Source organism: Hemitrygon akajei, chromosome 10 (genome assembly GCF_048418815.1).
Source record: "Hemitrygon akajei chromosome 10, sHemAka1.3, whole genome shotgun sequence".
Taxonomy (NCBI): Eukaryota; Metazoa; Chordata; class Chondrichthyes; order Myliobatiformes; family Dasyatidae; genus Hemitrygon; species Hemitrygon akajei.
In genome coordinates this window covers 176,430,912-176,445,929 of record NC_133133.1, presented here as the reverse complement: position 1 = coordinate 176,445,929, position 15,018 = coordinate 176,430,912, and the positions used below count along the sequence as shown (strand labels likewise).

The following is a 15,018-nucleotide window of genomic DNA, read 5'->3' as shown; positions in this document are numbered from 1 at the left end:
TGTCACTTTACGAACACACAATCTGTCTATATATGTAATTACTTGCTCATCGGGTTTTAGAGGATTGCTCTTATATGTCTATTTTATATTCACCATGTTATTTTATGCTGCATTGGATCTAGAGTAACAAACAATTTGTTCTCCTTACTCCTATGTACTGGAGAATGATAATAAACAATCTTGAATCTTAACATTACAGAATAGAGTTAAACAGAATGGAGCAAGTCCTTTGGTTCACACGTCCAAACCAACCATCAAATATTCATACACACTCACCAAACACTCATCATCAATATGTGCCCTGTCTTATTGACGTAGGCAATCATGGTCTTATCCGTGACCATGATTGTTCTTGGCAACTTTTTCTGCAGAACTGGTTTGCCATTGCCTTCATCTAGGCAGTGTCTTTACAAGACCGGTGACCACAGGCATTGTCAATACTCTTCAGAGATTGCCTGCCAGGCATCAGTGGTTGCATGACCAGGACTTGTGATCTGCACATACGACCATCCACCACCTGTTCCCTTGGCTTCATGTGACCTCGATGGGGAAGGGGGAACTAAGCAGGTGCTACACCTTGTCCATGGATGACTTGCAGGCTAGTGGAGGGTAAGAGCGTCTTACACCTTCGTTGGTAGAGATTTATCTCCACCCTGCCACCCAGACACTAATCTCTTTATTTTCCTCAACTCCCTCTAGATTCTATCACATACCCACACACGAGGGGAAACTTACAGCAGCTGAAAAACCACCAAATGCACTGGGATTTGGGAAGAAAGGGGAGCCCTTGGGGGAAAATCCATGAGGCCACAGGGCTGGATCACTGAGAGGTGAGGTAGCAGCTCCACACGGTGTGCTTGAGTGTGACAGATTTGCCGATTTACACCAGATGGTGGGGGGGGCAACAATCTCATGATTAATCTGAACTTTTTACACCTGGCTGCAGATGTAAATCCTATTAAAGAACATCAGATCATGCTACTTCACAGTTGTGGAGTTGTAGATTATGAAAAATTACAGGGAATTGCAATCAGCTGGGTATGTGGGCCAAGGACTGGCAACTGGCTTTTAGTCCAGATAAATTTGAGATATTATGCTTTGGGAGATCAAACCAGGCAAGGACTAATACAGAAAATTGTAGTGGAGTGTCACAGAACCAAATGACCTTGGAGTACAGGTGCAGAGTTGCTGAGAGTAGTGTTACAGGTAGACAGACTGGGGAACGAGGTGAGGTAGATAGAGTGGGGAAGGAGGTGAGGTAGATAGAGTGGGGAAGGAGGTGAGGTAGATAGAGTGGGGAAGGAGGTGAGGTAGATAGAGTGGCGAAGGAGGTGAGGTAGATAGAGTGGCGATGGAGGTGAGGTAGATAGAGTGGCGATGGAGGTGAGGTAGATAGAGTGGGGAAGGAGGTGAGGTAGATAGAGTGGGGAAGGAGGTGAGGTAGATAGAGTGGCGATGGAGGTGAGGTAGATAGAGTGGGGAAGGAGGTAAGGTAGATAGAGTGGGGAAGGAGGTAAGGTAGACAGATTGGGGAACGAAGTCAGGTAGATAGAGTGGGGAAGGAGGTGAGGTAGATAGAGTGGTGATGGAGGTGAGGTAGATAGAGTGGCGATGGAGGTGAGGTAGATAGTGTGGGGAAGGAGGTAAGGTAGATAGAGTGGGGAAGGAGGTAAGGTAGATAGAGTGGGGAAGGAGGTAAGGTAGATTGAGTGGGGAAGGAGGTGAGGTAGATAGAGTAGTGAAGGAGGTGAGGTAGATAGAGTGGTGATGGAGGTGAGGTAGATAGAGTGGTGATGGAGGTGAGGTAGATAGAGTGGTGAAGGAGGTGAGGTAGATAGAGTGGCGATGGAGGTGAGGTAGATAGAGTGGGGAAGGAGGTAAGGTAGATAGAGTGGTGAAGGAGGTGAGGTAGATAGAGTGGTGATGGAGGTGAGGTAGATAGAGTGGTGAAGGAGGTGAGGTAGAGTGGTGAAGGAGGTGAGGTAGATAGAGTGGTGAAGGAGGTAAGGTAGATTGAGTGGGGAAGGAGGTGAGGTAGATAGAGTAGTGAAGGAGGTGAGGTAGATAGAGTGGTGATGGAGGTGAGGTAGATAGAGTGGTGATGGAGGTGAGGTAGATAGAGTGGTGAAGGAGGTGAGGTAGATAGAGTGGCGATGGAGGTGAGGTAGATAGAGTGGGGAAGGAGGTAAGGTAGATAGAGTGGTGAAGGAGGTGAGGTAGATAGAGTGGTGATGGAGGTGAGGTAGATAGAGTGGTGAAGGAGGTGAGGTAGAGTGGTGAAGGAGGTGAGGTAGATAGAGTGGTGAAGGAGGTGAGGTAGATAGAGTGGGGAAGGAGGTAAGGTAGATAGAGTGGTGATGGAGGTGAGGTAGATAGAGTGGTGAAGGAGGTGAGGTAGATAGAGTGGGGAAGGAGGTAAGGTAGATAGAGTGGTGAAGGAGGTGAGGTAGATAGAGTGGTGATGGAGGTGAGGTAGAGTGGTGAAGGAGGTAAGGTAGATAGAGTGGGGAAGGAGGTAAGGTAGATAGAGTGGGGAAGGAGGTAAGGTAGATAGAGTGGTGAAGGAGGTGAGGTAGATAGAGTGGGGAAGGAGGTGAGGTAGATAGAGTGGGGAAGGAGGTGAGGTAGATAGAGTGGGGAAGGAGGTGAGGTAGATAGAGTGGGGAAGGAGGTAAGGTAGATAGAGTGGTGAAGGAGGTGAGGTAGATAGAGTAGTGAAGGAGGTGAGGTAGATAGAGTGGGGAAGGAGGTGAGGTAGATAGAGTGGTGAAGGAGGTGAGGTAGATAGAGTAGTGAAGGAGGTGAGGTAGATAGAGTGGGGAAGGAGGTGAGGTAGATAGAGTGGTGATGGAGGTGAGGTAGATAGAGTGGGGAAGGAGGTAAGGTAGATAGAGTGGGGAAGGAGGTGAGGTAGATAGAGTGGGGAAGGAGGTAAGATAGACAGATTGGGGAAGGAGGTGAGGTAGATAGAGTGGGGAAGGAGGTGAGGTAGATAGAGTGGGGAAGGAGGTGAGGTAGATAGAGTGGTGATGGAGGTGAGGTAGATAGAGTGGGGAAGGAGGTAAGGTAGATTGAGTGGGGAAGGAGGTAAGGTAGATAGAGTGGGGAAGGAGGTGCTTGACTCACTGGCCTTCATCAGTCAGAGCACTGAGTACAGGAGTTGGGAAGTTATGTTGCAGTTGTCAAGGCGTTAGTGAAGCTGCATGTGAAGTACTGTGTATAGTTTTGGTTGCTCTGCTACAGAAAAGATTATTGAACTAGAAAGAGTGCAGAAATGATATACCAGGTTGCTGCCAAGACTTGGGCCCTGAGTCACGAGGAGAGGTTGTGCAGACTAGGACTTCAGTCCCTGGAATGAAGGTGATTCAGAGGGAAAGCCTGACAGAGGCATACACAGGGTGAAAACACACAGACTTTTTCCCAGGAGGGTGTACTACAAAGAAAGTGGTCTGGGTATAAGGGTTACACCGGGCAGCTTCTTCACACGAAGGATGGTGCATATTTGGAATGAGCTGTCAGAAAGAGTGGTTGAGGCAGGCACATTAGCAGTGTTTAAAAGCTATCTTGGTAAGTCCATGGAAAGGAGAGGTTTACAGGCTTCTGGGCAAAACATGGGCAGATGGGAATAGCTCACTGGGCAACAGACAGCATGGATAAGTTGGGCTGAAGGGCTTTTTCTCTACTGTATAACCCTCTGTGTGATGATATCAGACTGGTGATGTGCCTGGATATAAAAACTCAACCCAAATTTAGCCCAAAGACATTTAATTATTACTATACCTGACCTACTCCCACATTGAGGGTGGAAGGCCAAAGAATCGCACCCCAAGTTACAATACACATCCCCTTTGACCCAGTACTGCTCTCGATATGACGGACACATCTGTAAGCCCTCAGGACTAGTCTGGCTTCTGTTGTCGGGTTGGCCATGGACATTGTGTCCTAACTGTCCATGTGTGGAAGCACAAGCCAAGGTGCTATGATACGGAGAACAAAATGCTACCTGTGCAGCAGGCTCCCCTTCTCCACACAGCTAATGAATCCAGCTCCTGACCTTCATGTGTGGTTTAGCTACTAAGCACGACACAACCGACACGTGCACATGGGGATGAGGACGCTGAAATTAAACTTTGAACTCTGACACCCAAGCATTACCAGCATTGCATTAATTGCGCCGGTGGCAATTTAATATCAAGCATACTAAATCATATTCATGGTTTTTGTGCTGTTCTTTCTGAACGTATTCCCAGAATTCAGTGCTTTAACATACGTGATTGGGACGTCACGGAACTGTGGCTGCTGGGACTGTGCTGTTCCCTCTAGTGGCGTCTGTGTAACTGTCGGCATCGACTTGTTCACCAACACTTGTCTGTTTTCCACTTTCTCACCTAGACAACCAGAATGATGAGACGAGACCTGTGACATACTTGGACAATTTCCAATCTGCAGTAACATATTTCAGAGGATAGATTGCCTATTTCATTGTAATACAGTCAGAGCCACTACAAGATTGATTTATTTAGAGATAGAGCGAGGAATAGGTCTTTCCAGCCCTTAAAGCTGCACCAGCCGGCAGCGCCCGACAACCCTAAATTAACCCTAACCTAATCACGGGGACCAGTTACAATAATCAAATACCCTCCCCGGAAAGCCTTTGGACTGTAGGAGGAAATCGGAGCAATTCCACGGGGAGGATGTACAGAGAACACTGGGATTGGACTCTGAACTCCGACTCTCCGAGCTTTAATAGCACCGTGCTAACTGCTATCGTGGATAATATAGTCCAGTCAATATTCACATAGGAATGACTAACTTTCTTGTATAATGAAACATCAGCCATGTTCATTCAGCTAAACATTTCCCCTCTAATATCCACAACTGATCTTTTGAGCTCAGAGTTATGCAATACACAACCTACAGATGCTGGCAATTCAAAATGATTCAAAATCACTTCCAGTATGATTTAATATTGGAGGGAAATCCATCTGGAAGTAAGGAGGAAACAGCAGGAAATCTGCAGATGCTGGAAATTCAAGTGAGTGACCACAAGCTATCAATTACCAAGACGAGAAAGTTTGTAGATAATAACACACACAAAATGTTAGTGGAACACAGCAGGCCAGGTAGCATCTATAGGGAGAAGCACTGTCGACTTTTTGGGCCGAGACCCTTCGTCAGGACGTAAGGAGGATCTCCTTTCCTAGAAAACGTGGCTTTTCTCCAAGAACGAGATAAACCACAAGACATAGGAGCAAAATTAGGCTATTTGGCCCATTGATGTGGTCAAGTTGGATAGCAGAGGTAGATTTAAGATGGGGCTGATTAAACATGAGGGTAAAAGGAAGAGAGGGAGTGTTGAGTGGGGATATGGAGGCTCATGTGATGCATAAACACTGACACACAGCAGCTGGGACAAATGCCCTGTTTCTGCAGAAAAGACTCAACAGAATACTGGAAAATCTCATCGCTTAAATGAGCTTGGTATGGTACAAGTAGGTGACTAAAAGGCGAATCAAAAACAAGAGAGCAGAAGCAGGAGGGGACGATTTAAAAGAGATCTGAGAGGTAACTTCTTTACACAGAAGGAAAACAGTACCTGGAATGAACTGTCAGAGGAAGTGGTCGAGGTGGATACAATATTTGGATAGGTACGCAGAAGGGAAGGGGTTGGAGGATTAAAGGCTGAATACAGCCAACTGGTACTAGCAGGAAGGATGTTGTAGTCAGCATGGACCAGTTGGGCCAAAGGGCCTGTTTCTATGACACTCCAAACAGTCACTGAAAGGAAACTATCACCAAAAATGTATTTTAATAAAATGTCACATGTTACTCACTCTCCAGTCTACTCCAGTGCATTCCCAAACTCTCACCTGGTGAACAAATACCGTCAGCATCTAAAATTTCATGCCGCCAAATGGGCTTTCGTGTGGCCGCATCAAGCATTGGACCCATGACTTTGTCGAAAGTTTGATTGGTGTAACGTTTAAGGGTACACTTTGCATTTTTATACACGAGGCATCTTCCAAAGCCTTGGAGAAAAGAGAAAAGACAATTGTACTGATTATTATTGGTGAATGTATAAAGAACATTACAGCACAGTACAGGTCCTTCAGCCCATGATGCTGTGCCGAACTTTTAACTTAATCTAAGATCAATTTAACCCTTCCTTTCCACATAACACTCCATTTTTTATCATTTATGTGCCTATTTAAGATTTTCTTATATGCCCCTAATGTATCTGCCTCTACCACACCTCTGTCAGCGCGGACTGCAAGTTCTAAAACCGGTGATATGCAGGGACAGCAGAGAGAGGTAGGGTGGGCAGTGCCAGTGTGGGTCGACACAAGGATAATAGAGCCTGTAAGTTCTAAAATCAGCAACATTCAGGGATGGCAGAGAGGTAGGGTGGGCAGTGCCAGTGTGGGTAGACACAAGGATAAACACATTCCATGGTGTCAACCACAGAAATACAAGCTACATAGAACATAACAGCACAGTACAGGCCCTTCGGCCCACAATGTTGTGCCGATCTTTTAATTTAATTTAAGAGTACTAGAACTAGAGGACATAGCCTCAAGATTTGGGGGAGCAGATTTAGGATGGAGATGAAAAGGAACTGCTTCTCCCAGAGAGTGCTGAATCTGTGGAATTCTCTGCTCAGTGAAGCAGTGGAGGCTACCTCAGTAAATATATTTTAGCCAAGGTTGGATAGATTTTTGCATAGTAAGGGAATTAAGGGTTATGAGAAAAAGGCAGGGTAGGTGGAGATGAGTCCATGGCCAGATCAGCCATGATCCTATTGAATGGTGGAGCAGGCTCGATGGGCCAGATGGCTGACTCCTGTTCCTATTTCTTACGTTCTTCTCAATCTAACCCTTCCTTGTTACACAGCCTCTAATTTTCTACAATCCGTGTACCTATCTAAAACTTCCTTAAAGGCCCCCAATGTATTTACTTCTACCACCACTCCTGGCACAGTGTTACTGCAACTAAAAAGATAGTGTTTCCAAAGGATGTTGACCAAACAGACAAATATTATAACCTTTATCCATTTCCACTTTGCTGCCAAGATGAAAAAGGCAGCAGGTAGAATAGCGAGAAGCAACCGCAGTGGCCATTTTCAGACACACTTGGCTCTATTATACCAGTGTGGTTCTGATCAGGAAAGGGGTGTTTTACATGGTCATTCTCTGGGTTACAGTGTCAATAAATGTGGTAAAAATAGGCAGCACCTTATTGAGAAGGGGTGCATTACTCCAGTAATTTTGCACTCTGTCCCACTCCGATCAGATTCCTCTTCTTTAACCTTTACCTTTTCCACCCATCACCTTCTTACTTTACCTCCCATCTTCCACCCACTCACCTCCACCCTCACCTGCTCTCATTATCACTTGCCAGCTTGCACTCACTTCTCTTCCCCCCACCTTCTTATTTTGGCTTCTTCCCCCTTCATTTCTAGTCTCGACCCAAAACTACAATTCTCTGTTCCTCTCCATATATGCTGCCTGACTTGTTGAGTTCTTCCAGCATCTTCTGTGTGCTTCTCTGGATTTCCAGCATCTACAGAATCTCTTGTGTTTAAGTTTCAGACACTGTATTAAAGGAAAAGCCTTATGATCATGGTCCTATCATTGTTTGCTCTCAATAGAGTAGAGAAGGCTAAGGGCAAAGTAAGTTACCATTAGTAATAAGAACCTATGAAAGAGATGCAGGGGCAAGGAGCAAGGCCCTGGGAGCACATTTCTTTTCTGGTTCTGGGTAAAACTGAAAGTCCAGTCCTGATTATCCATCTTCCATTGCCCTTGAGAAAGTAGCGCCACCTGCTAAAATCATTCTGCCTGCTTGGCAGAGACAATCCCATAATGCTGAAAAACGTGGAGAGACAGGAATGGTAATGCTCCCAGTGGGATGGCATGCGATGATGAGGTACCTGATAGAACCACTCTGCGTGTTTGAGGAAAGCAGACTCACAGTGCTGAGGAAAGTGGAGACCCAGGAATGGTGATGTTTTCAGGGGGATGGTGTGTGATGATGAGGTACCTGATAGAACCACTCTGCGTGTTTGAGGAAAGCAGACTCACAGTGCTGAGGAAAGTGGAGACGCAGGAATGGTGATGTTTTCAGGGGGATGGTGTGTGATGATGAGGTCCTTGCTGGATGGCTCGCTTTCTCAGGGGCTAATGAGTAGCCATGGAGAGTGGCTAAGGAGCATTTTGTAGGTGTTAATCCATTGTGGAACGGTGATGGTGAGTGAGGTGCTGACCTGACTACTTGGCCACTCAGCAAAATAAAGTTGAGGACATGTCAAGATATTGCTGAATGTAAAGTGAAGCCTCCTTTACATCTGAACCACTGATTTTCTCAGAGCCCATGAATTCACTGATCACACCACTGCAATTGAGCACCCTAACCCTCTGAGGCACATCAATCTGAGACAGGGCGACACAACGGTTTAGCAGTTAGCGTAATGCTTTACAGTGTCAGAGACCCAGGTTCAATTCCAGCTGCTGTTTGTAATGAATTTGTTCTCCCTCGTGACTGTGTGCGTTTCCTCTGGGTGCTCCGGTTTCATCCCGCATAAAAATATGATCAGGGCTAGTAATTTGAAGGCCTGCTATGTTGGCACTGGATGTATGGTGACACTTGCAGGCAGTCCTCAGCACATCTTCTGACTGTATTGCTCGTCCACGCAAATGACACATTTCATTGTATGTTTCCATGTACATGTGACAAATAAAGCTAATCTTTAACCTTTAACTTTGAAAAGAGATTTGATAGAGATATACAAAATTATGAGGGGTAGGTACATGGATGGGAAGGGTACGGAGGGCTATGGTCGGGGTGCAGATGAATGGGGCTAGGAAGAATAACAGTTTGGCATGGACTAGTTGGACTGATGGGCCTGTTTGTGTGCTGTAGTGCTCTTTGACTCTATGAACCTATCTTATCTTTAAAATGCTCTTTTCTGGGCTCTGGGAACTTACTCCTCAAGCCTTGCAAAGGAATTTACTATTATACTGAGATCAACTCTGTTCTAATTCCTGAAAACATGGAATCAGTTAGGACAACTACCTCGGGCTTCAGTACACTCATTCCAAGTGAACATTTCCTTCCACGCTGCACAATGCTGCCCAGGTGCTGTATAATGATAGTCCTATGTAGGCAGCATACCTTCCTGATCACTATACTCCAAATCTCCTGCATTAAAGCCCATCTAACTGCCTACTGCAGATGGGCATCTTCATTGTTTGTGACTTCAACCAGCACGCTGTGATCCCTCTGTATGAGATTACCTGGCCATTATCAACACTGATGATGGAGTGATCTTGCTGTGCATAAAGTAGCTATATATTTCCACATTCTAACAGTGTCCAGGCAGATGTGGCTCGTCAGCTGTGGTTGGCAACTCATCAACAAGAAGGAAAATTCTGATCTCAAACCTCTGCTGCCTTGCAGCGATATCCACTTATGGAGAAGGCTTCAGGAGTAAACCCTCAAGGATAACTTTGGAACTGGAGTCCCTTAGGCAGTTTGACTCTGAGTTCAACACTGACAGACAACTTCTGCAACGTTGTAGGCATCAGACTGTATTGGTCTCTGCTTTTTCTTTGGATTATCAACTGCATGGAGGGGGGAGGCCTGCTACATGGGCAACAGCTTACTCTCCATATGGTACTGTGCTGGCTCGCGTATTGACTAACACGTAGATAGCTAGGATGCAACACCAAGTTAAACCCGACCAACGGAGGGTCATAGTAACAGTGTCACAACTCAAGAGTGCTCGGTAACATCCTGTAGGTCACAAAGGTTCAAATGAACTGTTCATCTAGGCCAAGCAATTCTATCAATCTTTAACGCATGAGGTTCTGCAGATGCTGAAAGTCCAGAGTAACACAAACAAAATGCTGGAGGTCAGGCAGCATCTACGGAAATGAGTATAATCTACGTTTTGGGCCGAGACCCTTCCCCAGGACTGGAATGGAGGAGGGAAGATGCCAGAATAAGAAGGGGAGTGGAGCAGGAGGAGGACAAACTAGAAGGTGATGGGTGAAGCCAGGTAGGTGGGGGATGAAGTAAACAGCTGGGAGGGGATAGGTGGGAAAGGCAAAGGTCTAGAGAAGAAGGAATCTGATAAGAAAGGAGAGTGGACCATGGGAAGAAGGGAAGAAGGAGGGGCACCAGTGGGAAATGATTTTCAGATGAGAGGAGGTAAGAGGTCATTGTGGGGAATAGAAGAGAGATGGGGAGGGAAAAAATTTACTGGAAGCAGAAATCAATGTTCATGCCATAAGGTTGGAGGCTACCTAGACAGAATGCTAGGTGTTGCTTCGCTACCTTGATTGTGGTCTCATCATGGCAAAAGAGGAGGCCATGGACCGACATATATTGGAAGAGGAATGGGGTTAAGAATTAAAACAGTTGGTCAATGGGAAATCCCACTTTGACAGATAGAATGGAGGTGCTTGACAAATTATTCCTGTAATCTATAAATCTTTTCCAGAATAACGTGTTAAATTGAAAGATAATTCAAGTGCGTGTTACCTCTGTCCAAAGAAGCCTTATTTAACACAAGGGCATCTTCAATGTCATAACCACTGTAGCTCATCACTGCAACTGTAGCATTTTGCCCAGCTGGTAACTTCTCAAAATCTATCAGTTCGATGGATTTGGTCTTCACCATGGGTTTCTGAGGATAGGCGAGCAGGTACATGAGAGTGTCAATCCGATTACGCTGGTTGTAGCCGATGGTACCTACAGGCAGACAATGATAGAACAGCAACAGTCAGCAGCTTGAAAGCAATGTTATTGACCAGCAACTTTCATGATCAGAATCTTTTCATAAACATCAAATCAAATTTAGTTGCAAATCATAATAACAGCTTTAAAAATAAATTCCCTAAATCAGTGAAACCCTGGCCTTTCCGTGAGTCAGATTTTAAGAGCAACACACACAAAGTGCTGGAGGACGCAGCAGATAAGGCATCTTCTATGGAAGTGAATAAACAGTTGACAATTTGGGCCAACACCCTTCATCAGGACTGGAAAGAAAAGGGGAAGATATCGCTTGGATTCTGACTCTGAAATACTACTAAGTGCCTTCTCTTTGGCACCTGATGCGAACTGCACACAATTTTCTAATTTGTTCTGTTGGTCACCTACCTACAGGAAAGACTGAAAGAGTGCAGAGAAAGTTTGCAAGGATGTTGCCAGAGCTTGAGGATCAGAGTTAAAGGGAAAGCTTGAACAGGTTAGGACTTGATTAGGTTGAATAGTGAGATTTGACAGAAGTATACAAAGTATGAGGGGTAAAGATTGGGGAAATGCTTTTTCCACTGAGGTTGAGCGAGTCTAGAACTAGAGGTTATGGGTTAAGGGTGAAAAATTAAATGTTTAAGGGGAAAATGAGGGGGAACTTCCTCACTCAGTGGGTGAGAATGTGGAATGACCTGCCAGTGGAAATGTGGGTTCAATTTTAACAACTGAGAGAAATTTGGATAAGCATATGGATGGGAGGGGTACAGAGGGATATGGTCCAGGTGCAGGTCAAATGGACTAAGCAGAATAATATTTTGGCACAGACCAGATGGGCTGAATGGCCAGTTTCTGTGCTGTAGTGTTCTATGACTATAACTGATTCAGAAGACAGCTGAATACACACAACGCTGGAGAGACTCAGCAGGTCAGTCAGCATCCATGCAGGGGTAATAAACAGCTAGTTTGGGCCGAGACCCTTCATCAGGTCTCCTCTCTATAGTTGGAACCTGACCTGCTGAGTTAGGCCATAAGACATAGGAGCAAAATTAGACTATTCGGCCAATTGAGGCTGCTCCATCATGGCTGATTTATTATCCCTCTCCTCTGCCCTGGATTTCCAGCATCGACAGAATCTTGTGTTCATAAGACAGTGGGACAGTCAGGAATTGCTTTTTGGTGAAATAACAGCTCAGTAGCAAGTGTAAAACTCTGTCTCTCATGTTAAATATAACTAGTTTATTATTCCCAAAGAGTAGGTGTTGATTACAGCTGAACCATAGTTTAGTATTCATCAGTAACATCAGGTAACAGGCACAGTGCTCAATGAAGAGTGAAATTTGGAGCCATTTCTCTGAGAAATCAAAGAAACTCTGCTTTGATTTTGGCCTCTGTTCACTAAACTATTGTGACTGCAGCCCAGACCGAAACAAGAGTGAAATTTATAACATGGCAGCCAAAGTAATTAAAACAATCAGCAGTACTCCTGAACTTAAATCAGTACAGAACTTCGGTTCTTGAGTCTTGAGAACAAATATCACAGATTGTAATTCTAGTAGCTGTAAGCAATGTGTGGGCTACACTACATATAGACCATTAGACATAGGAGGAGCAGAATTAGGCCATTTGGCCCATTGAGTCTGCTCCACCATTTCATCATGGCCGACTTATAATCTTTCTCAGCCCCATTCTCCTGCTTTCTTCCCATAACCTTTGACACCCTGACTAATCAAGAATCTATCAATGTCAGCTTTTCCATAGATTCACTACCTTACTTTCTTCCAATCACCTTAAAATTATTCCCCGTTGTATTAGCAACTTTTGCCCTGGGAAAATGTTTTTGGCTATCCACTCAGTTAATGCCTCTTATTCTCTCATACAACTCTATCCTCCTCAAAGTTCAAAGTAAATCTATTATCAAAATACATTTATGTCACCATGTACAACCCTGACATTCACTTTCTTGCAGACACACTCAATAAATCCAATAACCATAATTGACTTAAATACAAAGAAACGCAATACAATCAATGAAAGATTGCACAACAGGGCAGACAATAAAAAAACTACAAATACACAAAGAAAAATAAATAATAATACTAATAATAAAAAAGCAATAAATATCAAGAACATTAGAGGAAGAGTCCTTAAAAGTGAGTCCATAGGTTGTGGAAACAGTTCAGTGTTGAGGCAAGTGATGATGAATGAAGTTATCCTCTCTCGTTCAAGAGCCTTATGGTTGGGGGGTAACAACTGTTTCTGAATCTGTTTGTGTGAATCCTGAGGCCTCTGTACATCTCCGTTACGACAGCATCGAGAAAAGATAGAATGCCCTGGGTCCCTGATGATGGGTGTAGCTTTCCTGCAGCAATGGTCCATGCAAATATGCTCAATGGTGGGGAGAGGTTTACCCATGATGGACCGGGCTGTATTCACAATTTTTTGAAGGATTTTCCGGTCAAGGGCATTAGTGTTTCCATACCAGGCTGTGATGCAGCCAGACAATATGCTCTCTACCACACAACTATAGAAGTTTGTCAAAGTTTTAGATGTCGTGCCAAATCTTAACAAACTCCTAAGGAAGTAGAGGTGCTGTCATGCTTTCTTCATAATGGCGGTAACGTGCTGGGCCCAGGACAGGTCCTCTGAAGTTACAGCACTGAGGAATTTAAAGTGGCTGACACTCTCCACCTCTGATCCCCCGATGAGGACTGGTTCATGGACCTCTGGTTTCCTCCTCCTGAAGTCAATAATCAGTTAAGAGGTTGAGGTTGTGGCACCACTCAGCCAGATTTTCAACCTCCTTCCTACATGCTGACTCATCACCACCTTTGATTTGGTCTAAGGCCACGTCCACACTAGACTGGATAAATCCGTAACCAAAGCTTTTTCTCTTCGTTTTGACCCTCTGTCCACACTGAATTGTCCTCCTCCGAAAACGGAGCTTTTCTAAAACGCCCTCCAGAGTGTGTAAATTTGAAAACGCCGCTTGGGCAAGAGTAGTGTGGACGGGGTAACCAGAGATTTCTAGAAACGCTGTCATGACGTGCCAGAACAGATGGCAGCATTTCATTGTTTCCTTGAACACAACCCCCCACACAACCTAACAATTTCAGAACAGACTGCAATGAGACTGAAGCCAGAAGAGTTAGAAATGTACTCACCGAATACTTTGACCCATAACTTACTGAATAAATAAGTATACTCACTTTGCCCTGTTTTCTGTCCTTGCTTGTATGAAGGTGGTTTACCTATTTATGCAAGTTACATCTCTGACAATAGATGTGTAACAGCCTAATGTAACGTTGTATAGAAATACACAGATGCAGATATGTTTTATACATGTAACAAGGTGCTTTATTAATGCAACAGAAGTTAGTCAGTTTTTCAATGTTCATCGTCAGCCGGGTCATATTGTCTGTGAACTCCCTGTCGGTTGCCTCCATACGTTCCAGTATTGTTTTTTTTTAGTTTTAAGTCCTCCTGTGCAAGAGCAAACAGCTGTCCATCGTTTGGCAATTTCCTTCTAAATTTTTCCAGTCTGTAACCGGACAAACGCGCACTTTCACTGCGAGATTCGACACCAAACATGTCGCTTGTTTTCTGTAGATGTGTCCTGCGCATGCCCAGTAGAAGGAGATTCGCCCAAATACCCGTTTTAATGTGGATGGAGGTATTTTCAAAAACGCTTGGTGTGGACGCCTATCGTTTTTACGCAAAACCAGTGTTTTCAAAATTATCTGGTCTAGTGTGGATGCAGCCTAAGACAGTGGTGTCATCACAAATTTAAATATAGCATTGGAGCTGTGCTTAGCCTCACAGTCAAAGTGTAAAGCGAGTAGAGCAGGGGACTAAGCACACAGCCTTGTGGAGTACCTGTGCTGATGGAGATTGTAGAGATGTTGTTGTTAATCTGAACTAACTGGGTCTGCAAGTGAGGAAATCGAGGATCTAATTACACAATGATGTATTGAGGCTAAGGTCTTGAAGCTTATTGGTTAGTTTTGAGGGGATTATAGTATTGAATGTCAAGCTGTAGTCAATAAAGAGCATCCTGATGCGTGCATCTTTGCTGTCCAGATGTTCCAGGTTTGAGTGAAGAGCCAATGGTAGGCAAATTGGGACAGATCCAAGTTGCTTCTCAGGCAGGACTTGATACAATATGCTTCACCACCCCACCCAAAACATGCCCTCTTCTCATTATTACCATCGAGAAGGAGATACAGGAGCCTGAAGATCCACACTTCATGTCTCAGAAACAGCTTC

General features: G+C 44.6%; 1 protein-coding gene across 2 annotated transcripts in view; it reads right to left on the bottom strand.

Annotated features, from left to right (window-relative positions):
• Window positions 1-15,018, bottom strand: part of polr3b (polymerase (RNA) III (DNA directed) polypeptide B) — a 148,541-nt gene that overhangs the window by 29,689 nt on the left and 103,834 nt on the right. For both annotated transcript variants that reach the window (XM_073059794.1, XM_073059795.1), the window contains 3 exons: window positions 10,543-10,752; window positions 5,871-6,029; window positions 4,271-4,388 (listed from right to left, as the gene is read on the bottom strand). In XM_073059794.1, coding sequence (XP_072915895.1) covers window positions 4,271-4,388; window positions 5,871-6,029; window positions 10,543-10,752 — 487 coding nt within the window. The remainder of the gene's footprint in view (window positions 1-4,270; window positions 4,389-5,870; window positions 6,030-10,542; window positions 10,753-15,018) is intronic.